Genomic DNA, 26,977 nt, shown 5'->3' on the forward strand with positions numbered 1-26,977 from the left:
AGCGATGTTAGTTCAGCGTTTGAGTTTACTGCAACTGAAGCAGAAATAGAGATAAGAAAAACAGAAGAATATTATATTGAAGAAAATGTTAATCCGCCACGTGTGTTATGTACATCAATGTTTTTGGAATGATCGCCTGCCGCACAGCAACTGGTCGCGCCTCGTTGGAACATAGTGAACGTAATTGATTAGACGCATGACAGAACCACGGCTAAATGAAGGCGACATTTAGTTTTTTGGTTATTTACTGACCTTGAGCTCTTGATTTCGCGGGAAAAGAGAGCGCGGTAAATAGAAACTTCTGGCCACGATGCTTATCTACGTTATCAAAGCGCCATATTTGAAACGTCCTCTATACATTACCAGAAGAGAATTTACTGAACAGTATCTTATTATATGCTACCAATTTTTGTTGAATATAGGAGACATTAGTGTATAAAAAAAAGTAAAAGCAGAAAGAATATTCCTACGAAAATTTAATATAAATTAACAATTTCATCGCTATATCATCTAGGCCATAGTTCCTCCACTTATAATTCGCGAATCTCTTTCCTCACGGACCCCCCTATTCTATCCGTATCCTGCGATACTGATGATTCTTCGTTCCCCCGATGTGACCGAGGCCAAACGTCCTCCTTACCTTGCACTCGCACGTGGTGCACTTGTCATTGGGATCCTGCCAGGAGCTGCCACTGTCGTGGATAATCCCGGAGTAACTACAGGGTCGTGGTCTGGTCAGTACTGAGAGGGAAGTGCCATTTCCAGGCAATTCTCTCGCGCAGGGATCGTCTTCGCAACGAGGACAACAATCTCCATCCTCTGTCACAGGGTTCGAGCAGGTTACTGGTGGACACTCCATCTGCCAGCAGTCTATTTCGCCATACTGTAACATATCAGATAGTGATTTTGTCAAAATCTATGCTCATTTGAGATGATCGTCAGCGAAAACAAATGACACTGAATTTAATTACACTACGAAAGATGGAATTTCGTGATCATTTGGGATCCGCTGTTTGTCTATTATTTGAGCAATATGTATTGTATTTGATAATAATTGTTCTATAAAGAAATAGGGGTTAGGTTAGCAATTTTTGAGGTTAACGCTGTTACCAGGCATTCGCAAGTCTGACACTGGTATATCCATCGTTCGCCACTTCTGAAGACCAGGTGATGGAGCTCTTGATGTCTGCAAGAGGCTGCAGGATCACATTGCGGACAACATTTGTCCCTATGACTTCCAGGGGCGCTGCAGTCGCATATAGGGTCTTTGCATGTGATAACGCCATCTTTACAAGTGCATCTTCTACAGGGATTCCCAGCTGGCGCTAGAGTCTCTCCGTTTCTCACCTCTCGATTCTCGAACCAGCAACCTGTTAAAGATACAAGCATTTTTATTCTATTTTAAATATTTCTCGAACTCTTCTCATTGAAGTTCAATGAACAACGAGTACTTTGTATACTTGACAAAAAGTAAACTATTCTTGAAAGAAGACGGTAAAATAAATTAAGATGTAATATTACATTTCTACACGAAAATATACACTTACTCAGCCTACATTCCTCCATAGTGCGATTGTCCTCCTGAAGTGGACAAACACATTCATAACCTCCTTCGGTATTGACACATTTAGCACTAGGATGACAGGTGTGCCTCCTTTCGATCGTTTGATCGTTGCACTCGTCGATGTCGACACACTGCGTACCCTGAGTACTATCGTGGAGGGCGCTTCTGTAACCTGGCTTGCAACGACAGTAGTACCAACCGGGCATATTGAAACAAGTCGACGATTGATGGCATCGATGCAAATCACTCGCACACTCGTCAAGATCTAGTTCACAACTGTTGCCGATATAACCACGTCGACAGGAACACCTTCCTGGCGCCACGCACTCGCCACCATTTTGACAGGTCTGATTGCAGACAGCTGAAAAGAACAAAGAAGGTATTCTTATAATGGCGTATAGGAATTATTTCGCCTTTCTGATTCTCTAGGTTTGAGCCATTCTAAAAGAATATAATTCTTTTTTAAACTGAATATTTTATCTCCTTTTCTTTACTTAATCATATTTGACCAAAATCAGATGCGGTAAAAACAGGGAAAATCTTTAGGATAAGTTAACATAGGAAAATGAAAAGGTTAAAGAAACAAACATACGTTTGCACGTGTAACCATCGCCAGTGTAGCCATCCTTGCAGATGCAATAGTAACTTCCCGCAGTGTTGACGCAGGTGGCGTGTTCGTCGCACGCATGATGACCAGTCGCACATTCATCTAGCTCGGCACAATTGAACTTGTCTACTCTGTGATAACCCGGAAGACACTCGCACGTATAAGAACCGATCACGTTCACACATTTTGTGTTCGCGTTACAGTGATGCCCCTCAGAACCACCTTGCTGCTTGCATTCATCTATATCTGTGGTGCCAAAGCATTTATTTAATTATTCCAAATTAATTTCCTCTGTTGGGTGGACTTTCAGATGACCTTGAGCAAATATAGCTTACAAACAAATTTAGTGGTAACTTTGTAACTTAATAAACCATCTGAGTGATGAACTCTTATAAACAACTTTAATTTGGTAATTTTGTGAACATTTTCTTCAAGATCACTTAAAGTTCAAAGCGATGGTGATAACCTTCCAAGGACCAAAAAATAGCTTTGAGAGATGAATATATTTAGTTTCATTATAGAATTGCGAAGACGTTTGCGTGTACCTTATTTTAATGCGTACGTAAACTATGAATACACGTTATCGCACGATGCTCTTTTGAAACTCATTAAACCGCCTATCAACACGAATTTCGAATAGTTATCTACAGACAATAAGGCGAAAGCCGATTCTAATCTGACTGTAACAGAGATATGAACGCAACCATGTTACCGCAATTCTGTAACCACAATCGTCGACGACCTGGCTGTTCGACGTGACCATCGACAAAGCCACGAGTAAGCAAACATGTTGGGATTGGCCACGTGTGCACCAACATCGATCCTCTACATATTTTACGGCAGAGGATCGATCGACGCGAAGCATCGCGATCAACCTGCCATCTCGGTAAGTTCGATCGAACTGAAGGTTGTTAAGCGCCGTTCAGATTAATCAAGTTACTCGAATCAAGTAGCTTGAATTCGAGCAACTTAACTAATTCGAACAAAGCTCCAAACGTCGACATAAAGAAAAGGAGCATGAGAAATAGAAACATGAAGAGAGAGAGAGAGAAGTTAGAGAAGCATTAGGTACCGTGACAGTTATGACCATCCCCCTGGAAACCGATATCGCAGTGGCAGGCGTACGTTGTCTGCAGGTTCAGGCAGGACGCGTTAGCGTGACACTTGTGGCCCTTCGCGCAGTAGTCCACCCCTGGTTAAATTGGGTTAGCCAGGCGGATGCAAAGACAGTTAGAACATTCGATTATTGGCATTGGATCAGGTTCTTTTCGACGTCAGGCTCAGTTTAGTTTGCTCGTCTTACATGCCATTCGACATGCTTTTATATGATAGCAGAATATAGCGGAATTTTCTTCCAGGGATATTTTCGTATATAATGTGAGTACCATGGAATGACATGCAGCGTTTTGTTTACTAGTAGTTATGGGGTTTTAATGCTGAATTATGGCTGAATTATAGCATTGAGTACAATCCTTGGCAAAATTTTAATTGATTTATGACTACGTAAAGAGCATTTAAATTAAGGAAGCGTGAAAAGTAAGAAATTGAAAATTTCTGGCATTAATTAATTTATTATCTTTTTTAATTCCATTATGTTACTAGAACTAGTACCTTTCGATATTTTTAATATTATCAATGTTTTCTCCACGGATTGTACAATTAATAGGTTAATCGAATACTGTATGGTACAAGCGAAATTTTATAAATGATTTTTTATTAGAATGTTAAAATAAACGTCACTGAGTAATTAAATATTATCATCGTCCGCTAAACATGTACGATCGTGATTTACTGTCAGCTGGACGTTCATGAATTGTCATAAACACCGAAGAATATTGATCAATATAATAAGTATCATAAAATATTTAGTTATTCGAAATATGCTTGTGTGGATAACTGTACCTGGACAGAACTTGCAGCATTCTTCTGCCACACTAATCTGCTCACTCGGTGGACAGGGCAGTGGCGGACATCTTGTTTCCGTATCGAACCTCTGACAGGTGAAGCTGCCATCGAAACAGTCACATTCTACGCACTGTTTCGGCGAAACTTTCTCACCGTGATCGTAAATAACTCCGTGCAAATAACATTGTTCTAAGGATAATAATTAATCAGAGACCATTAGTAAATAATAGGTGAAAAATGGATTTGCAAACTGGTCTGAAGCTATTTCCACAATTTAGATAATACGAAAATTAAGATTTGACAATTACACGGAATTGAACTTTCGTAATTATGCAATTAAATTAATCTTTAGAAATCTGCAAATTAAGACTTAAGCATTATACAGAGATTAGAATTACAATTTGAGTGAAATAGAATACATACTTAAGCAGGTGGGACAGCACTGTCCCTGAGAAATGACAGGATTCTTGCAGGTGACAGGTGCACAGGGTGTCGGTCTGCACTCGATCTCCCCATGAACGCAGGAACATTGTTGGCAGCCCTTCTCCCAGGTCGCACCATCCTCGTGGACGGTGCCGTTTGCCCTGCATGATTTTTGGCACTCGCACTCCTCCACTCTGCTTATCCTGCCCTCTGCAGCGGCTAGCTAAAAGGAAGGACGTGAATAAGCGAATACAACGATTGTCTAGGGACTTTTCAAGTAAACCCCTAAATTAGGCAGATATTTAGATATCTATAGAACAGTTTTAAAAGCCAACCTACAAATTAACTGATACAGCTTTCCCTACTGTAACTGACTCAACTTTCCCTACTTTCTCTGATGGAGATCCTTTGGATAGGAGGATTTCTTTGACCAGAAATATTCTCAATTATATTCAGAAATATTAATGCGTATAAAGATCCACAGTCCAGTCATAATTCTAACAAATTTAACCAGACCACTGCTGACTACTCACCCTATGCGTCAGCTCGTTAAGGTTATGCATCAGCTGTTCCACCGTGTTTTGTAATATAGAAAATTGACCGCAAGTGGGACATGATGAATCGAGCTGAGGACACTGTGACAGGTAGCCATGGGGGCCTGGTATCAACTGCACATCCTGCAAAGCACCCTGTGGCGCGACAATCGTACGAACTTATCTCAGTTGATTGAAATTTCAAATTCTTAAAGGATTATAATTACATTCCGTTTTTTATTTTTCGTCTCTGATCAATTAGAATAGTAATTAGAATTGTATCGAAGGAAAGTATAACCTTGCTGAAGGACCTTAGGAAAGTTATATTTGTATTTTATCAAGTCTTGCTAAAAATAAAAGATAAGACTTCTAAGTGTTGAGATTTTAGGACGGAAATGTGGGTAAGAGAAACAGAATTAAGAAGAAGAGGAGGTCGTACCTTAAAGAGAAAGTGCCTGGCGTTTCTCTGTCCAACCCAAAGTTGAAGCTGTGGCAGAGTGAAATTGGTGTCAGGTGGTCCAGGCCTAAGCAGCCGCCTGTACAAGGGATGACAGTCGACGAGCAGCTCGACCTGCGAGCCGCTTACACTGAGGGCGACCTTGTGCCAGGCGGCGTCGGCCAGACGGAAAGGAAACGCCTCCACGTGAACGCTACCGTCCCGGCGCGATACGTAGTGAAGTCGAAGCTCGTCCTTACGGCCGCTGCTCTGCAGCTCCAAATATCTGCGGATTCATAAAAAACAGTCTGATCGAATCCCAAGTCATTGATGTTACTGGTCATTCTATTTTATTCTAATAACTAGTAAATATTTAAGTAGTTGGTCATATATATTATCGAGCGATTATGAGAATAATTTCAAATTAACTTTCACTAGAGATATTTTATTATTTTAACATTCATTAAAGTGATACTTCGTGTTTTACTATCTCTTCTGATTTAGGTTAGGATTTGGTATAAATTGTGTGTGGCTATAGTATAATTGGATTTGACTCGGGTTATAAGATTAAATCTCTGTTACTAGAAATTTACTAGATACTGGTTACTTAATCGCATGAAATTATTTAATAGCAACCTAGCAGACCAAGCGGTTCAATAATGCAATTACAGAATGTGGTACACGAGCCGCGTCTGTAGGTCGATTAAAATCAGATACGGCCTCTTAATTGATACGTGTACACGGAATTAAATAGATTACGTGATTGAATCAGAATAGAGTTGATGGCGTGTGTGTACCGCAATTTCCGTTTCACGCTTATCGTCTATAACGGGCTCTAATGTGGAACACATCGACATTAGCACACTGTCCTTGATAATAAATGTAATCGACATTCCAGTTCCAGGAAATATTTAATATCGTATAAGATATGTAAAAGATTACAGATTTAGGTTAAACTCCGATTCATGAAAATCTCTAGATCAGATTTACGAGTCGTAGGGACATCAAATCAACAATTAATTCCGCTTAAACTCTGACAGTGGTTTCTGCTTGACGAAGCGTGTTAATTACTGTCTAAATACGCAGACACGTAGGTGCATACATCCAATTTGTGTCAGCCAGGTCAAAACGACTAGACTGCGCTACTCGCGTTCCAACAGAGGGTGCAACTACTTTGAGGTTAAGTGCTCTCCTTCGTTCCCGACTCAACAATTGACACAGTAATTTCCTTAAGAATGTGTCTTTCTACCTTTTTCAGTTGGTCGATTCTATTACACCCCGCTAACTCGTTTTCCGATCGTAACTACGTCTTCAATCGACTGGGACAAAATGGAAGGTTTAGCCACTTCTGACTAATATCCTTCGCTCATTCTATTTCGTTATTTTAAGAAAGTAAAAATACAGTAGGCAGGATGAAATGGTATTCAGAAGACTCACTTCCAGTTTATTAAAAGATTCTATTAAAAGTAAGGCAAGTTATGTTATTAAAAATAAAGTTAGTTTTTTAATAAACTAAGATATCTTTAATCCTGATGAAGAGTAACTGACTTTATTTCAAATTAGAGCTGTTCATTCCAAAAATAAACGAAAGAGAAGATTAGAAGAAATGTAAAATAATAAAAAAAGATAGAAGGAATACGTATAGAATGCCCCAAAATATATAGGGGTTATTTATAAGGTCGATTCTATATATCGAAGCAACGAAAACTGAAAAATATGAAAATAAATAAATTTCTTCTAAATGATTTATCTGTATCTAACCTGATTCGCAAAAAGCAAAAAATATTGATCGTCGATGTAAATTCGGACCATCATTTGATTTCATAACATTTAATTTTTCCATAAAGAGAAAACAGAAAAAGTGAAAAGAAGCGAAATAAAAGCGTCAATAAGCGAAATAAAGGGATTTTACGCCATACTCTGTTTGTGCATCGCATGAACGCCACCACGACGGGGTCGCTTTGAATCGCGAATGAAATGAGAGGAACGAAATTACGCGTGATCCCTACCTATTGTTCCCATGTGAAAAGGCGACGATCGTCCCGGAATTGGCCTCCTCTTGTCGCAGAGCGGCGGCTATAGTGAATTCCGGAACCTGCCGGAGTAGCGTGGCCGCTTGTTTGAAACTCGCCTCGTTCAGTCGGAGCTCCCTCTCCTCGCCTGAAGTAGTAAAACTCAATCATTCCTGCGACCCACTCTGCCATTCTGTGATATCGCTACTAATAACTCCGACGATGTAATTTCATTTCAAGAAAACGATTATGCACGAATATAGGCTTGTAAGAAAATTTGTAATTCAAATAGAATTAAATTCTAGAAGTAAATATGGTAGATAAAGAAAAGTTTAAAGCAAGTGCTAGTAACTTTTGTAGTAGACATTTTCATAATTATAATTTCTGTATTTTGCTACAGGAAATAAAATACAACTTCTGATTCATTAAGTAATGTTGTCTCTTCGTATCATTTAAGCGTCAATTTTTCTTTTGTCTCTAGTAGTGGGCTATCAGCATACAATATAATATATTGCAGCACGAGTGATGTGCACACTCAAAGACAAAAAGCTTGTAATTTAATTAATATATAGTGGTAAATATAGTGGTAAAATAAAGGAATAAGAAACAAAGGAAACCGGAATGATTGATGTTGATCATAGTAAGGATTTGGCCAAGTTTGCCAGTGCTACCACCTAAGTAGAGTTTCGCAAGTTGGCCACAATAGATAAAACTACTTGTAAAGTCTGCTAGATGCGATCCATCATAGAATAGGACTGGTAGAAGTTCGGGAACATTGTTCGGCTCGACAAGGGAAGGATTCACAGACCTCGTATGTAGGTCAACCGAAATTTTTGGTGGGTCGCATCGATTAGTCTCATTCACGGTTCCTGCTCGCATAGTTACGTAATCTCGTGGACATGGGAATTCGATTGTTGGGGATCACAATTGCTTCATCCGTTACGTCCAGGAAAATTCCAACAAACTTTAATATCTCTATCTCAAAGATCTCTGTACGATCCCTCCCATAGAAATTAGATAATATACGCGATAATATATCAATTATCTTATTTAATCCTATATAATCCGAGATTTATCAAAATGTATAAAAAATTGTAACGATCGAAAACCAATAGAAAGTCGGTTTTTTACTTGCAAATTTAATTTTACTATTCTACATATTTAAAACATTTAAGAAGCTTTGATTAAATTCTAACCTTACATTAAACTTCAAATTCTATAATACTTCTCATAAGTTTCTAATCATGATATAAATAGAAGAGAAAAAGGTCATATTGCGTGTACATATTCGCCCATTAATTCCACTAGAGTTATACCCTAGTCACGCCATCTACACCGGCTGTAAGACGACACCTTTTGCACGGTACGATGGCTCATTAGCTGGAACAAGGCACGAGCGATAAAGTTTCGCTGGAAGCGGGATAAAGCGTGGTTCCTGTGCAAAGCTGATCCTTCGTTGTTCGATTAAGCTCACTGGCAGAATTAATTGTTCGCGTGGGCCTCGCCAGCGAACCGTGTAATCGGACGGGGCCCGCGGCGATTGCGCGTCTGCCCTAAGGATCGGTGTGTCGCCACGCATGAATGCAGCGCGCATGCGCCAGGCTTCTCGCATGGGCCTCGAGTTTCAGACGCGGCGCGCGAGCCTTAATAAAAAGTAACCAGACACCAAGGGCCTATAATGTACACCCGAGGGCCATCGAACGCTATACCACGTTCAATTATCCAAGTCCATGGTTTGTTAACGGGTAAGTGCACGTAACAGACCCTTTTAAGCCGTACGTAATCGTTTTGCACCAACTGGCACACGTATCGATGACTTCTGGTCGGTGACACTGAACGGACGATGTAGAAGATGAAGGTAGATTAAGGCGAATTTACACTATTATACTCTGGATGTGTATGGCAGGTGATTCATCTATGTTGAACGTGAAAAATGAAAGCTGCAATGTTTATACGAGTGTTTATGCAATGTTTCACCTCACTGGTTTTCAAAATGTTTGTGATTGGAACAGCGTGATTGTTTCAATTAGACAAACCAAACCTATAGAAATTCTAACCTCTAGTTAAATGCTACTTCGCTTAAATTTGCTCAAGACCAAACATCGTCTATAAATACAAAATTCGTGAAGAATTTGCGAGATGTTTCACATTAAGATGCAAATACAATTCACCGATACAAATCTAATTCGGCCAGATTCCCATATTCGAAATCGATAACACGGAAGAGTGATCAAAGGGGGATCCTAAACCAGTAGCCAGCAATAATTTAGCATCTGCGAGGATAGTCGGCGAGAAAGTTATTCGTTTCGCAAATAAACAGCGTATAGATTAGATCGGGTATTCCCCTCAGATGGGATAGACATGGGGTCAAGCAATTTTAGGACCAGAGTGGTTCTGGTTCCCCATCGAACTACAAAAGGGGGATCATGAAATCTTGTTTTCCGTGTTCAGAGAAAACTCTGACACGTGTCAGTGTATATCGTTCGAATCCTTTGTTCAGTGATTACAATGGTCTCCCAATACGAACTGAATGAACTGAATTTTGGGGATGCTTTCTCTTCCTCAATCCACTGTCCAAAAGGATATTTATCGAGGGTTAACATGTGACAAGAAAAATAAGAACTAAGTGAACAAACACGTGTGTAATGGAAAAATAATAAAACGTCGATGAAGTATCGATTTTACCATATGATGTTATTTAAAATCTTCACAAAGAACCTAACCTTAACTGTACAGGAGAATTAATTATTACGAACAAATACTTATGACCTAAAGTAAATAGTAAAATGACTAATTCACCTTGTATTTGAAACAGAAATGTATAACTGAAGTCAATAGTCAATAGCAAAGCAATGGGACATATAGTACCTAACCTTAACTATACCATAAAATTGATTACTAACAGAAAGGTCATTTATCCTGTATGTCAATCATAACTGTATTGCTAAATTGAGTATCATAGCCTCATTTTTCTAAATCAAGCCAAACGAAATAGTTGCTTCATACCTCATTCATAATTGCGTTATTCAATCCTAATTTCTCTGACTCAAACTAAATAACTATAAAATCTCTTCATGTCGTACCTCAACATCAGAAATATGTACTACAAATTATCTATTCCGATTCAAATTAGATAATAAAGTAGTTCATTGATTGCATATTGGTTTAACCAAAACACTAAAATGATTCATTCGTCCCATATATCAACTGTGATAACTGTACCTCAGATTCAGCTGTGCCAAGAACAACCACTATAACCAAACACTCCTGACTCAAGCAGAATAATCAAATGATTCGTCATTCTTTAAGATTCTCCGTTACAACCACTCGCAATTCTATAAACCATTTTCTGGATCCCAATGCAAGCAAACTTTAAAAACAATCATGATCGTCTGCCAAGAACTCATATTAAGGCAAGGAACGTCTCAGTCGAATAACATCGACGATTTCGACTCGTAAAAACGCTCGCACACGAAGACAGAGAAACGAGCGAAAATAGGGTTGTGCAAGGGGTTGCAGTGACGAAAGGAAAGCAAGAGAAAAAGAGGGTTCCCTTTGGTTCGACGTTGCAAACCGCAAAGAACGTTCAGTTACTTCCGCGAAACCATCGACTGAGGGTGCAGACCGGGCCGGTAATTGAAATTTCTTTCGGGGAAACCCCTGCTGTCGCCCTTGGGCCAACCACCCCCCATTCTATGCTCGCTTTTCGCGGACGTTGCACCGTCGCCCACGCTTTTAGCCACGGCTGTGTGCACGTTTCTCTGATGTCGGATGTTCGGGGCAAGGGGAGGTCGGGTATTTATTCGCTATACAGGGTGTCAGCATATTCTCGATTTCATGTGGAACGTAGAACTAAACTTCGTTTTAGGGGACTTTAAATTGACTCATTTTCTTTCCTCTTTCCTTTTGGCTCATAGAATTCAAATATGTTAGTTTTAAATGAGGGGAATCATGGGATCAAATGTCGTATCGATATGTAAAATATTAGAATATCGATAGCGTAAGATATGTTATATTAAAAATACGATAGATAGATTATATTATCTAATATCGTGAGCCTGCGGACCAAACATATACATTAACTGATTAAAAACTGTTACATAACCTTAAAAAGGATTATCGCATGATGGAAAGAAGAGAATTGCCGTTGCACGTTCATAGAGTTAAAAGCCGGAAATGCCGCGAAAATGCCGGGTCAATTCGCTCGAAACTTGAAAGGACAATCGATACTCACAGACCACGAGGGAATTCCCTCTGGAGGTCTGCCAATGGAGACGACGCGGCTATGAAACTGACCTTTCACAATATCGATTAATCAGTCGTTATGTAACCATCACGGTTCAACTGATCAGGGCCAATTGTTTTTCCAGTTGATCACTGTATCGCACGAATTCGTTCCGTTCCGAGAAATTAAAACGCTTTTTCGAGAATAATTGGAAAAATTTCATACATGAAAGAATTTCATTGACGAGATAAAACTTGAATAGAATAGAAAATTCATGAGCTTTCCTTAACTAAATCTGATTCGATTAAATACCGTGTTATTTCGAATGTAGCATTTTTATCTTCGATATTAACTCATTACATAACCTCAAAGATCATACGGCTACACCCTTTATTCTGTTCTGACTTGTTTGCAAATCGTTTTAATTCTAGATTTTGACATTCTTTCTTTTTTTACACACTTTTACTGAAAATAGCCCCTTGATGAACACACGATTAAATTTAACGAAATTTCCTGTATAATCGCTGTTTCATTCCATTCAAGTCTCCATGTACACAGTGATCCAAAAAAAAAAAACGTAATTTATATTATCTAGGCGCTAAAATTAATTTCTGTTATTAACGAAACATATTTTAATTTTGATCAAAGTTTAGTCAAAAATGTAGCTTATGTGCTTGAACCTCGATAACTTCTTGACATTAAAAGAATACGATCCTACATTTTTGTGACCTCTAATCGTCGATCGTTCATCTTCGATCACAAAATAACAATAAGAGAACTGTAACTTTATTATACCTCACAGTAACATATTGGTAACTCTGACCCTCCACAAATATAGTTCTAACCTTCAATGATATATACATAAAATCGCAAAGCGCCTACATATGTTTCCACTGGCGAATACAAAAAAGGAGGGCGAGGTAACACGCGATACGCAAGAAGTAATAATCAACTTTATGACTGACGATGATTACCGGTCGCAAAATTCTATAGGAAGATAGCACGCGGACAAAACGACTCTCCGATATGCAAACAGGGCTATATTCGGGTTAAGAGAACCTTCTACAGATACCCGTTTCGGTCCCTGCACCACTCGCGAAATTTACTGCGTCCCGTACAATCTGCACGCAATACCGTGCGCCAGTGTAAATTGCGCGATATGATTTATGCTCGTTTCATCCATATTTCGAGCTGCCACGTTCCAAATATTGACACAAGTCGTCAAATTCTTCGCTTAAGTTTAAGTCTTCGGAGGAAATAAAAATAGTTTTTAAAAAATGGACAAGCGTTTTTTCTTCGTCTAATGAAAGCACGCATGTTGTTTATATATGAGAAACGTTGAGACAAGTGGAATATTTTACACGAAATTAGATTACTGAAGGTTCGAAGTAAAATTAAGTTAAAAATAGTCGATGGTCTTTTTTATTTCTCTAATGGAGTAATGTATGTTGTTTGTATAGTATAGTATATTGGAGAAAATTAAGATAAATATGAAAATGATACTTGAGGTTCGAACATATTTAACCTTTGGACAATAAAAGATTTATCTGATACGTCATGCGATTCTCAGTACAACGACGTGTTAAAAGTGTCATTTAACCTTAAAAATCATCTTTCTCCTAGAGATTTTCCGCTAGACCTTTAAACTGTGATTCTCAAATTGATCTCTTGACGTAAACGGAATAGACTGTTAACCCGATGGCATTAAATAACGTCTCTGGCTCGTCATATGTCTCTTATACTAAAGTATACAATGTTGCACGACATCAAGACGTCGACTATACACATTCGCATTGCAATTTACGTAAAAGAATATTTTAATTTCAAATAATTAATAAATTGTTTTCTTCAAACAATTTCGTTCAAAGATTACAGTTTACAGTGAATGATATATAAAGATCATAGTCAATACAAAACATGTTGACGAACAATCTTTGAAACCATAGAAACGATTCTATCCAAGAAACTGTCAGGAATGACAAAACAATTTGTAAACGACACTCACCCTGAAGATAATAGGCTGGCTTTAACCTAACCAGTCCTGGCACCTGTGTAACACCCTGCCGCGTTGTATTGTGCAGCTGTAACGCTTCCAAGAGGTCTATGCCACCGCCAGATTCGCTTCGTGTCCTGGATCTCGTACCCAGGACATCGGTGGCCTCCTCTGTGACACCAACAGTGGCCACCGCCGTCTCTTCCTCTTTCTTGTTTGTCGTGCCAGACACTGTAAAACAAACCGATCGTTAAACGTTTTCCAACACTCCACAAAGGCCAGTCATAACATGGAATTGATTTATGAAGGAATTCATCGCTGTTCGCTGTACATACAGAACGAATTGATCGTTTGTATATAATCGTTTATAAAGCCACTGATGAATAGGCCTTTGGAAGTTAGGGGTGGGGGATTTTTGATAGGCATCGTATGTTCAGGATTGTTTGCAAAAGGGGTTTATAAAGCGAGCGGTGATTGTGAGAAAGGAAGATAATTGTGGAATGTTTAAGATATCAATCCCTAAAGGGAATCATTAACAAGTGATCGCGAAAAGAAATATTAGATATAACATCAGAAATTTTGAATAATCTGTCATAAAATATAATAGCGATTAATTTTGAAAATCTATAAAACGGAATATTGATAATTTCGAGAATACTAGGAAAGTGTTTCTGCAGAGGAATCCTCTACAAAGGAAAGATATCCTTTCAAAAGTTGTTCTTAGAGAGAACCAATTCCAAGAAGAAGAGTGTTCGATATCTTCTAAAAGAAATACCGATAACTTCAAGAACCCTCAAAACCGTTTGCAAAGAAAGCAACGTTCATCGTTTGTAGAGCCCCCAAAAAATCCTATCCCAGCAACACGAAACTTTAAAATCCTCTTATAAAGCTTCAAAAAAAAAAAAAAAAAGCAATCCCCAAACGAAACCGATGCTCCATTCACATCGAAAACCGCAGGTCTAAACGACGCGATTGAAACACCCAGTACAGTACCACCACACGCGCCGTGCAACAACCTTTCATGTGGCTCGTCAAACGAGGAAACCATCAGGGAGAAAAAGAAAATAACCACCCGTCAGCCACCTGCCAGAACTTTCAATTCCCCAAACGAGCCGCTCCTCCTGCCCTCTGGCGGTCAGTCATGGAAAAAGGACACTTTTATTAGCCATTCCCCATGATCGAGGGAAAAAGATATTGACAGGTCTACCAAAAACGTCAACCAAAAGAGAAAGAGAGAGAGAGAGAGAGAGAGAGAGAGGAAAAGAATCAACTTGTGAAAGCCTTTTCCACAGAGGATTCTGTCATAGTTCAGCGAAATGGATTTTTCATATAAAGTTCGAGCGAAACGATCCGCTGTTTACGAGTGGTAGAACGAGAACGAGGAGGAGATGAGTTTGGCGAGAGGAGATCGAGGATGGGGAGACGAAGGGAACGAGAAAAAGCGTAGAAACACCGATAACGAGCGTCGACCGTGAAGAGTCGATCGATACCAGCACGCTACTTCGAGAGGTTACCTCGCCGCCTCTTTTCCCTATCCTTTCCTTATCTTTCAGCTTCTTCCGTTCGATCGGTTCTCGTCTGTCTCCTTTTCTCTTTCCACGTCTCTTTAGTATTCTCTCGCCTCGAGAATGGATGCTCGACGAACGGCTCTCAACATTATTCAGAGGACAGTGAGTGGAAATACACCATTGAACTTTATTGCTGTTCGAGTGGAGAAGTCCGCGGAAACGTGGCTCGTTTCTCCAGACGAAATGGCGAGGGAATATCGAACTGTTCTCTGTAGTTTTACAAAGCAACCGGGAAATGGAGCATTTAAGAGGCGGAGTTATTGAAATCTTGCATTCGGCTGTCGATTCGTCGTGTTCTGACTTTGATGGGATGTTGCTCGAGAGAAATCGGAAAAGTCTTTCCGGCTGCTTTGTGTTTCACATGCAGGAAATACAGGGTAACGTAGGTTTGATTTAAGGCTAGGTAAATTGTACGTTGAAAGAAGATAGGGTAGAGGTAAAGTAGAGTTGGGAGAATGGTAGTTCGGTAAAGATGGTCATAGAATGTTGCGAAAAATAGTAATTTAGAGTTGAAGAGTGGTATAACAAGTATAAGTAGAATGGAAGGTTAGGAGAATAGTAATTTAGTAGAGACAGTATAGAAAGTTGAGGAAAATAGTGATTTGCGACTGAGAGATTAAATAATTTAATAGACATGCCACGTCAAATTCAAAGAGATAATTTAGGAGTAAGAAGTATTAGGATACAAGTAAGTAGGACAGAAATAAAATAAAAGTAGAAAAATAATTTGAAGAAAGTATAGATAGGAGAGTGGCGAATAAATATAATAAGGGGACTATTTCGCATAAAAGAATATTTCAGACAGGGTACGGCAATTTTGATAAAAGAAAGTTCTTACTCGAAGTCGAGCAACACAGCGACTATTTTATAGATGCTCAATGTACGACCGGAAAGTTGGCGCCACATGGGTTATAGCACAGGCGGTTGCGATGCTAACCTATCAACGACGACAATCTATCCAACTAACTTGATGAAACTAAGAATATAATCGTTTAGAGTGCCGTGCTATGATTGCCACTTTTTTGTTGCTTACAATCTTTTGTTCTCACATTATACTTCCTCGGAAGTTCTATGGAGTTTCACAAGTTCTCCAGTTTCAGATTTGTATCGTTCGATCGTAAACAAATCTGGGAAGTTCGCATTAAATTACCTTTCATCTTAGAGTCCAATTCGATTCCTGTATGTTAACATCTATATTTACGAAATAGAGGCTACGACTACAATTACATAACTTCTAAGTCAACTGTAATTGAAACAAAATTACGTGTGGCCCAACATAAAGACTAATTTTTCTGTTATTTTCTCCCTTTCTTGCTTTTTCTATTTATTTATTTATCTGCTGTAATAACAGACTTAGGTTTAGAGAGGAACTTGATATAAAAAACAATTATTAACATTTACAATATACGAAGATCTGTCTTTCGTTTTCCGATAATTCCACCGTGAAACAGAAGGATGAACTCTCCTTTGAATTGCAACCTCAAAAAGCGTCAAATACTTTCAATCAATCTCTTCGATAACGAAAATCCGATAAAAAGTAAAAGAGCACGAAAGAGGAAGGGAAAAAGCATACAAAGAGACGAAGAAAACGAGCTACTTAAAAATTCCAACTCGAATTCTAAAGGCTCGTTCGCTAATTGACTGGGAAGGCTCAGTGACGAATCAACGGGACCATTGAAGAGTTGCGAGGAACGGGACCAACAAAACGTAAACAACACCCGGCGAATGCTTCTAAAACGGTCCGTGAATCGGTTTGCTCAGTGGAGGAACACTTTTTTAATTGCGTAACGAGAGGGACGGTGAAAAGAGACACCGTGGAAAATCAGCATTTCCCTTTCATCCGCGTAGGAAACACAATCGGAGGATTTTGCGCGCGAGACACACTGCCGCAGACATTAATCGGGGCAAATCGTCTGCTAAATTAATGGCGCTGCTGGTACGGCAGCATTCGTGTCTAAAAGCGGCCCGATTCGCCAAACGCATGCCTCCTGCGTCTTTGATCCATTGGCGTATCTCTCTTTGTCACGCTTTACTTTGCGTTTCCAGACTAAAAGTCCCTTTGACTTGCGTGAATCCGTCATTAATCCTACAGAAATCCTTAACTTCAAAACTGAAAGTCTTTCCACTGTTGCTTTTTTCATTTTGGGTTAGAGTTTTGGAAGCGTGCTGACTGAAGATCGTAGCAGTCAATCATTTTCTATTTTAGGGTTAGAATGTTTCGTATTCCTTCTCTAATGATTTTGCTTAGTAATTTCGTTTCTAAACATCAAAATTCATGCGCATTTTTACTGTCAATAATTAAAACAAATTACTTTCTCGAAATCGGCAACAAAAAGCTAATTTTCTACAAGTCCTTAAACTACGAACGACCTAGAAGGTAATCTACACATTAGTTTTCAAAATTCGTCACCAGAGGGATACCACCTTTCCAAGATTCTTCGACCCAACTTAATCATTCGAAAACCGACTTAATCACCAAAAAAAAAAAACCTAAATATATCCTACGAATGCAATTAATTTTCATAACCTGTCTCCCACTGCATTTCTCAAATACCACGGCGAGAAATAAATGAGGAGAACGTTCTTGCCAACTATCGCTCGTAACAATCCCGACGCGAAAACTTCCAAAGCTCGCGAATTCCCCTACAACCTACTGGCAGGGCGCATAAAGTCGTGGCAAACAGAAAAGTGGTGCAAGCCCCATCGATTCGTCGCAAAGGGTTAACGAACCGAGCGAATTTCTGTGGGGTGACGCCAATGCTCATCTAAGAGCGACGAAGCTTTCTTGCGTCCGAAAACACGCGCTATCGTGCGCCTGTATACGTGTCTGTACGCCCTTATACGCCTATATACATATACGTGTGTATGTGTGTGTGTGTGTGTGCGCGCGCGCGCGCGCGCGATAGCCCGACGCCGAACGAAACTGGATGGAATGGAACGACGGTGGCAGACTGCCGGGCGTCGCGACGCCCGCTATCGAACCGTACGCGGCATTATCGTTCTCTTCGAGCAACAGAGACGGGACGAAAGAGCAGGGTGGAGCACGAGGATGTGCACAGCTCGTAAACCGACTCCCACACGGTCAAATACACAGGCCAGATGCAAGTATGAATGTCTCGATGCCGGTGATGATGATTAACGAGCCTGGCCACACGGATTCCTTCGATATTTACGACTGTGCACCTTACACGAGACTTCCGTGTGAAGATCGACTCGGAGCCTAGGGAATGATTGGTGGTGCTGGTGTCAAGTTCAGTGTGCACTGATGAATCTGAATGGGCATCCGTGGATCGTGTGTCGTTCCGTTCGGCCGCTACTCTCTCGGTACTATAGGTATCTGTCTTTTTACTAAAGGTTTTTTTTTGGACATTGGAAGAAAGATCGTTTAACGGTCCGCGTCACCGATGTCGTCTGTCTAAGTAGATGTCGCTGCGGATGTTAACGGCCGTGTCAAAATCACGCGACTTTTTGTAGGCGTCAGTTAAGAGAGTTGGAGGATCCTCTCGCGGTTACAGATTGCTTGGTTAAGGATTGCTTGGTTAAGGACGTTCTTTCTTTTTTCTTTATTTTGTTAAGGAGTGTTGCTAGAACGAGTAACGGTAGTAGTTCAGATTGAATAGGTGCTGATGAAGTGGTACGAGGGTCGTATATTATTTTGGCCAAGTGGTACTTCTGTTTTGTAGGACTTTGGCGCGCGTCAAGTAGTTAGATGGAATTTTATCTTTGTCTTTGATGAATATTGTTGTGAATTCTTTTATTCAGGTCGCTTGGACGTCGAGAAGTGAATGTAAAATGTCCCCGGTCAAATTAACGATGCATCCAATTGTGAGCTTCAATTTAGATACAATAGGTTTCTTCCTTTTTTTAAAATCATCTTAAAATCATCTTTCGTCAAATCTAAGGTTAAGGTAGCTTCTGATAAAGTTTAGTTAGAATTATGTAAAATAAATTTTGACATAAAGGTCCGTAATGTAATCTTTAAATTATTTAGTGCGGAATGCCCCTAGATTAATTAACGATATATCGAAACTGAAGTGTCTCGCTTAATGTTACAGTCGTGTGTTAGCTTATCAAATTACTTCATCATCATCTTCGTTATTAATGTTATTATTCGAGAATATATATTATTAGGACTTGTAACAATACTGCAACACGTGAGCCGAATGAACCGCGCGAATGCCTTTTAATGAACATGTTCCACACGCGAGGATAATGACCTTACCACGTTCTCGCGCGCGTAACGCCCACATTTATCATTCATAACGTTCCCTTTACGATACAATCCGTACGCTTGATCGTTAATAACGTTACCGAATTTTCCAACTGGTACACGCCGCGAATTAATCCGTTTCGTTTTAATCGCGATTGCAGTGTCCAATACCGCAGCCATCGTGTAAACGAGATTTTAGTATCCAAATTAAAGCTTCGTTTCCAATCACGAGATTACCGTATAAATTTGGATATTGATTATTCGCTGTTGACAAATATACAACTAGAAATAATTAACACCGAATTCAATATTGAATTACCTGTAGAAGTATCATTCGCGATCAACGAAACACAATTAAGAAAAGACATGGAAACTGTTCGATTTTCATTATTGCCCGTTTTAATTACATTGGTACTGTGTCCAAGAAGATAGAATTCCATTTATTTGAATCTGTCGAAAGGCAAACAGTAATTCTCTGCTGTCTAATACATCGTTACTACCTACTGATTCTCAGCGCTAGTATGTACTTATAATTAATTCCACAGCCTGTTAGTTCACATTCAGGTAAGTAGATTGGAACAGAGGTTCGTTAATTAAAATTCCATAGTTTAGATAAATGAAGTGGTAGCGCAACGATGATAGCTGGTATACGGGTTACGATATAGCAAGGTCGTAAATAAAATTATCGAATAGCGGCACTAACTGGTTACATGGGACTGAAGGCCCACTTATACAGGTATATATATATATGTATATACGTTGCGTTCTATTTTATATTTTCTTGCAATAGAATAGAAAATGGTGAGTATAAGGTGAAGTAAAAAGTTCTGAGCGCTTTTTCGCTTTATTTCGACGATGAAATTAACATAGTCAAGATTATTCGATTTAGATTAAATATGCGCCGTTTTGTTCGATTACTTTTGTCCATTTTGAAGGCAATTTCATAATTCCGCGGTTGAAGAAGTCCTCGTCCCTATTGGTAAAAAACTTGACCAGCTCATTTTCACAAGCCTCTCTTGAGGCCAGTTTTGTACCATCAAGAAAATTTTGCAAAAACTTAAAAAGGTGATAATCGCTTGGTGCCAGGTCTGGACTGTACGGCGGATGCGATAGAACCTCCCAGCCAAGCTCTCGGAGCTTCTGACGCGTCGTTAAAGATGTGTGCGGCCTGGCGTTGTCTTGATGGAACACAACACCTTTCCTATTGGCCAATTCTGGCCGCTTCTGGTCGATCGCCTGCTTCAGTCTGGTCAGTTGTTGACAATAGAGGTCCGAATTAAGTGTTTGCCCCGATGGGAGCAGCTCATAATGGATGATTCCCTTCCAATCCCACCAAACACACAATAAAACCTTCTTGGCCGTTAATCCACGCTTGGCGATCGTTTGGGCCGGCCCACCGCGATTGGACCACGATCTTTTTCGGCTGTTGTTCTCGTATGTGACCCATTTTTCATCGCCAGTCACCATCCGCTTCAAAAATGGGTCGATTTCGTTACGTCTCAACAAAGAATCGCAGGCATCAATTCGGTCCAAAAGGTTCTTTTGCGTCAATTCATGTGGCACCCATACGTCGAGCTTCTTCTTGAGACCAGCCTTATGCAAATGGTTCCAAACGGTTTTCTGGCTAATCTTCAGTTCCTGGGCAATGGAATAAGTGCTCACATGCCGGTCCGACTCGACGATTTCCATGATTTTATCCACATTTTCGACGATTGGCCTACCAGAGCGTGCCTCATCTTCGACGTCCATATTACCAGAACGGAATCGTTGGAACCACCGCTTTGCTGTTGCATTCGATACTGTACTGGGTCCATAAACAGCACAAATTTTTTTGGCCGCCTGCTCCGCCTTTTCACCTTGGTCGTAGTGGTACTGAAGAATGTATCGAATTTTCTCTTTTTTTATCTCCATTTTCGAACGCTGTAACACACAACTGGCTTCACCGAACACAAAACTGACAAAGAACCTTTTTGATGCGTAATATCACCTTGAAATCGGTGTATACTATGACTCGATGCGATGTGCACATCGTGAGATATGGCTCACTAAAGACATCTAGCGAAAAACGCTCAGAACTTTTTACTTAACCTATAGCTTATAAACAAGGATATCTCATTTATAAGTAAAACGTTAAGTGAGCAGTTAAGTATATTTCTTGAGATTTGTAGAAATTTTTAAGTGATTTTTAAACTATTTTCAATATCATATTAATTAATATAGAGGGTGTATCTTTATCGAATTTAAAGTATAACTTAGACGACTCTTTGGAAACGAATAAGAGTCCTTTGGCAGGATTTGCAACATTTTAAAGACACACTAAAAGACAATAAAAAAATTCTCCAAACTCCCAGCCAACATCACCTTCATACCAAACGCAATACACGCGATTCCCATATTATCGATACCATGTATGAAAAGTCTAATCCCCATAGAGGCTAATGGCAGGCTCGAATCATCAATCTCACGGGGTGGTATTCTATTTTAAGCTGGCTGCGTGCAACGCGCGCCGCATTTTTCATTCACAGTAGACCGGTCATAAGGAAACGAAACGCGTCGACGAATGCCAGGGACTGGCGTCGTCGAATCGATATCGCACGGCGGTCAAGCATCGTGTCCGGCGACGATACTGTTCCACGACCTGTTTCATCGATCCATCAGCCACGGGTCGAAAGCGGTTCCCGACTCTATGGGGGTCGCAGCCCCCGGAAACGTCGATGAATTTTGCTAGATACGAGCGTCACGCGGCTTGGACGCTCCTGAAACTCGTCGTTGGCAAGCTCACGGTTTCCTAGAACCTACGGCTCATACCCTCGATCACGCGATTGCCAGACGTCGGTGATTATCGTCATTAGCGCCAGTGTATCGACGGAGAATCGGGGAACTATGGATTTTTGGTGAAATAAGAAAATTAGACGACCGAACAGGGGAAAAGTGAACGGGCGTTTTTAGGGATTTTGATGTCCTTCGGTGTCTTTGGGTGTTGAAAAAGGAGTATAGTTTGAAGAAGAGGAGGATCAGATTTTTTTAAACGAGAAGTGTGTATAAGACGATTATTGCAACGATTGCGATGATTCTTCGGTACAAAGTGCTGGTACTTTCCATATGAAATTCGGTAAAATTTAAAATTCTGTAAATGTTAATAAAATCGATAAGAAAATGCTGTATTGGATACGTCTTCAATTTTTAAGTCTGAAATACACTTTTAACTGACATGAAATTTTCCGAAGGTTTAATCGAGCTCTTGAATGTTTGACCGTGTCTTTGATAGTTTATTACACTACTACTACTAGATGCGCAATATACATATTATGCGATTTTCTATTATCGTTTCATGTAGTCGATAGGAATAACAATTGAAAGCACAATTTGTTCGAACACGAAATTTCTTGGAAGAACCGATGAAACGTAACTCGTTCAATTGTACAGGTGCATCGATCCGTATATTCGACACGCAAATTTGAAGAAGTCAATTATCGTTCTCAGACGTGATAATTGCATGAAAATTGTACGAGACCTAACGTACGAGTAAAACTTACTTAGCAACTAGAAGCAAACGATTTGTTAAAAGTTTGCACGATTATTTGAGGCGATAAATTGTTAAATGGCTCGTGTTACGAGGAAATTCGTTCGATTCGAGTTTACTCCTATTCACGATGGCAATTCATTCAATAGTTTTCAATTATTCACAACTATGGCGTGTACAGTAGTACTCAGTTACAATGACGAGCCATTCAATGCATCGAGCAAACGCATAGGCGTTCGTTGTTTGATTGTTTCGATCATTTAGTCGTGTTTTAAACAGAATATTTTTTATTATATCAATTATTTTATTAATATTATATATTCGTCCATTCCAAGCTCCTAACTATGTTCTATTATTTCATATTAGTTGTCTAATTAATTAGTTCCAGTAGTAGTTCCACAGTTTTCAATTCTATGCAACAAACATTCCCTCTGCCAATTCGATAAATTCATTTTTATAAATTTCCTATAAATGCGTCAAAATTCGCGATATATCCATTTTAAATCACACGAAACCAGCGATAATAATTCTTCAAGTACTCACCTTTAACCGTCCAAAGAATGCCCTGCGCGCCCCCAAGCGTTAAACCGATTGATAATAAGAATAACCAGCACGAGGAAGCACAAATTATCAAAGCAAACGAGATCGACATAACCAAAGCGCGATCGTTCTCGTGGCAAACGCGACACTGATCAAGCATCGAAATATGGGGAGTCCCCGGTTGCTAGCAGCACGCGCCACATTTTCATTTCGCGCGGCGGCCAGGATCGGATTTCGAGACCACGCGTTGTTTTTCTTTTTTAACGTGGCGTGATTTTACGCGTAGGATTACGCGAGATCATTGAAATTTCTCGTAACAGAGCGCAACGTGAGGAGGGTGGATATAAGATATTCTTGAACGTCGATGGAATTTAACCATAGAATACCATAATGCTGACAAAAATCGGCCTCCTCGTGAGAACTGGCGAAGTTCGATCATTGGTGACCAGGGTCAAGGTCGTTGTGGTTAACTTGTCGTGGTCGATAGTCTTGGAATATTACTGGCGTCGCGGCGCCACACGACTTTCGTGCCCACATTATGGTTTTCCCCATGAATACCAACATCAACCCTTTTATAGTGTTGTAAGAAATACGAATTTTAACCCCTTCATAATGGAAGAAAAGTAACAGAAAAATAAAGAAAATTTGCTCGGCAGGGTATTTTGATGTTGATATATTTTTATAAAATTTGAATCTTATTCAACTTACTTGATGTATGTAAGTACATTTTGTCAATGGATATTTTACCATGTTAAGCGAGTTAGAACTGGAATACTCTCAGCTAAAGACTATTATCGGCGTTAATTTCGGAAGTTTTGGCAGGCTCGCGTGAAATTAACACAAAGGAAATCATGTTTCCGCGATGGCGGCGATCGATCGCGCCGCGCCGCACAAAAGCGCCGTGATTGAGGAAAGTATTAACGTTAAGGCGGCCTTTTTCAGGCTGCAAAGGCGATTAAACAGGGTTGTGCCAGTTGGTAGTGGCCTTGTCGACGCCGTTTCACCAATTGTCGAACGCAAAGACGCTTAAACAAAAGACGTCGTTGCATAATCGAAGACCGAACATTAAACTTTTCAATACAACCCTCTCTCTTTATTCCATCTTCCTTCCCAAACCAAATTAATTACTCCATAATTTCAATTACATTTTGAAAATTAAAAGATATAATATTCTCCGCTCTCTACTTTTCGATAATATTCAACGGAATCTCTAAAATAAATCCTAGAAAGAATTCCCACGCCTACACCTAATTCCAGTTTCCTCAAACAAGGTGGTAGCCCGGTGGTCAATAGCCTGAAAGACGAAGAGTCAAACAGTCAAATAATAAAGAAAAGGACCTTCTTGCTTTTACCTAGAAGACGTTATCAACCTTCGAGGCTCGTTATCTAAGGAAAGCCACACCAGACTACGATAAGGATCTCGATGCCAGATTTTTAAGACAGAGGTTAGAGATTAGAACGAAAGATAAGAGAGGTATGGGAACAGGTACATGTTATACAGGTCTGTTGCAGCCTTCGGACGAGCGGTATTTAACTTGACGTGTCAATATTTGACGATAATCGCCACCTGTGTACACGTTTGCCTAAAGAGATTAGGCTATTTTACCCCGTGGTCGAACGTGTGTTCGCGAGTTTCAGTCAGGTGCTGCGCCACGACGAAGGCCCCACGTATATTTAAATCCACCATGTGCTATTCTTAATGGAGGTGTTGCTCGATCGGCCAGTCGCGCGGGAATTCAGCCTTTGTCGTTCCTTTGGTGTTGGGCTTCATGGCATTTCGAGCCATTGCACGACCTAACCTCAACATTTTCTATGGTTACTTCCAACCGAACTATTTTGCTTGAATAAACGATACAAATTGTTACATACAAATGGCGTGTTAGTAAATATGTTTGACTGAACTGTTGACTAAGGTAATGAAAAACTAGATTTCCCGAAGTATTCGTGGATTTCTCGCGTGCTTCAGTTCGCTTGTTTAACTTTAACTCTCAACTGATATCGTTGGTTCGTGGATAATTGCGAAAGTTTAAACAAGGTTTAGTAATAGACTGTCGATCTTTACGCGATTATGGAATATTTGAAAACAAAAACATGTAGAGATGCAAATAAACGAGACATAACAATGATATACATAGCATAATACTTGGTAGAATATATAGTAAGTGAAATAATTATTATCCGATTAAGTTCTATTCAAACGAGATTAATGACTTGTAATTTAGAAAATTTCGTTACGAAAGAGTTAAAAATGGTACGTTTCTTCTTTCACATTAGTATAATTTTACTTTACCTACTATGATGATATTAATTAGAGCCGTAATTAAATTTGTTCAAATATCGTTACTACCACGAATCATAGCTATCGCGTAGAACAGAATAAAAAGTTAAACTACGTGTTTTAAAATTCGGCAAATTCATGCCAAAATTATTGCAGCGGCCTGTAACCCAACGGTGGCAATTTGTGGTTAATAATACGGCAGAATACATAAACATTGTTGGAAAAATGTTCAAACTGGTCTTGAATTCATGGCAAGGCTGCTCGAGAAACATCGTGTGTCAGAGTCGAATTTTTATCGTGCAATCCACTCTGCGGTCGCGTGCCACGTTTACGTTAAAGAGTAACACGAAAACTTTGTGTGTGAAAAATTTATGACACGTCGTTACGTAAATCAGCGGTGTATTTTTGTCTGTACGATCGATGGAATACCCATACAGGAAAGAACTTGCCTCGAAACCCCCATTAAGATCGCATAGTAACAGTTTAGATTCTTATCTCCTACAAGAATCAAATCTACATTTATTTCCCACTATTCCACTATTTATAGATTAACAAAATAAAACTACAATTTGTTTGTTTTCATGATCTTTTACTATCTAGAATAAAAAATGATCTTTATTTAACACCTATTTCTACATTATTAAATTTCACGCGAGCCATAAATTTTGATATTCCGTTCGGAAGCCATATTGATCAACTATATAACCTCAAAAGTGGAAACAAGAAACGATATTATAAATATTATTTTGCGATCGACTATTGTCCGTGAGACTTTCTTACGATAGATAATTTTATGCGAGCGACTTTTTTATTTTGTCAATGTTAAACATTAATCGTGCATTCAGTTGATAAAACTGAGAAATTTAGGAAAGTTAATAAGTTTGGCTATTCTAAGAGATTCATCGTCATCACGTGGATTCCTTACAATACTTCTTTTTCTATTTTCTTATTTTTATTACGTAAGCTGATATGTATATCGTACAAATATGTGTCAACTGGAATTAGGAGCACCCTAACCTATAAACTGCTACCATCGTATCGTACTGACTCTACGAATCTAATCGATATTCCCCTGACATGGCATAATTTTGAAAATTACTGTGCTACGAATAAAATGGCCAAAATCAAAACGACGAATAAAATTCTCTCGATAAAGGGGT

The 26,977-nt window shown here is 39.5% G+C and overlaps 1 protein-coding gene across 4 annotated transcripts in view; it reads right to left on the bottom strand.

The window, feature by feature from the left end:
- The window catches only part of LOC117216768 (protein kinase C-binding protein NELL1-like), an 85,865-nt gene that overhangs the window by 9,743 nt on the left and 49,145 nt on the right, over nucleotides 1-26,977 (bottom strand). For 3 of the 4 annotated variants that reach the window (XM_033463767.1, XM_033463768.1, XM_033463769.1), the window contains exons 2-12: nucleotides 13,711-13,929; nucleotides 7,478-7,628; nucleotides 5,472-5,754; nucleotides 5,033-5,188; nucleotides 4,500-4,722; nucleotides 4,074-4,265; nucleotides 3,244-3,363; nucleotides 2,157-2,417; nucleotides 1,548-1,925; nucleotides 1,111-1,370; nucleotides 641-883 (exon numbers count right to left, since the gene is read on the bottom strand). In XM_033463767.1, the coding sequence (XP_033319658.1) occupies nucleotides 641-883; nucleotides 1,111-1,370; nucleotides 1,548-1,925; nucleotides 2,157-2,417; nucleotides 3,244-3,363; nucleotides 4,074-4,265; nucleotides 4,500-4,722; nucleotides 5,033-5,188; nucleotides 5,472-5,754; nucleotides 7,478-7,628; nucleotides 13,711-13,929 (2,486 nt within the window). The remainder of the gene's footprint in view (nucleotides 1-640; nucleotides 884-1,110; nucleotides 1,371-1,547; nucleotides 1,926-2,156; nucleotides 2,418-3,243; nucleotides 3,364-4,073; nucleotides 4,266-4,499; nucleotides 4,723-5,032; nucleotides 5,189-5,471; nucleotides 5,755-7,477; nucleotides 7,629-13,710; nucleotides 13,930-26,977) is intronic. The other variant, XM_033463770.1, reaches the window with a different exon arrangement.

Source organism: Bombus bifarius, unplaced genomic scaffold (assembly GCF_011952205.1).
Source record: "Bombus bifarius isolate JDL3187 unplaced genomic scaffold, Bbif_JDL3187 scf7180000007973, whole genome shotgun sequence".
In the NCBI taxonomy this organism is placed as follows: Eukaryota; Metazoa; Arthropoda; class Insecta; order Hymenoptera; family Apidae; genus Bombus; species Bombus bifarius.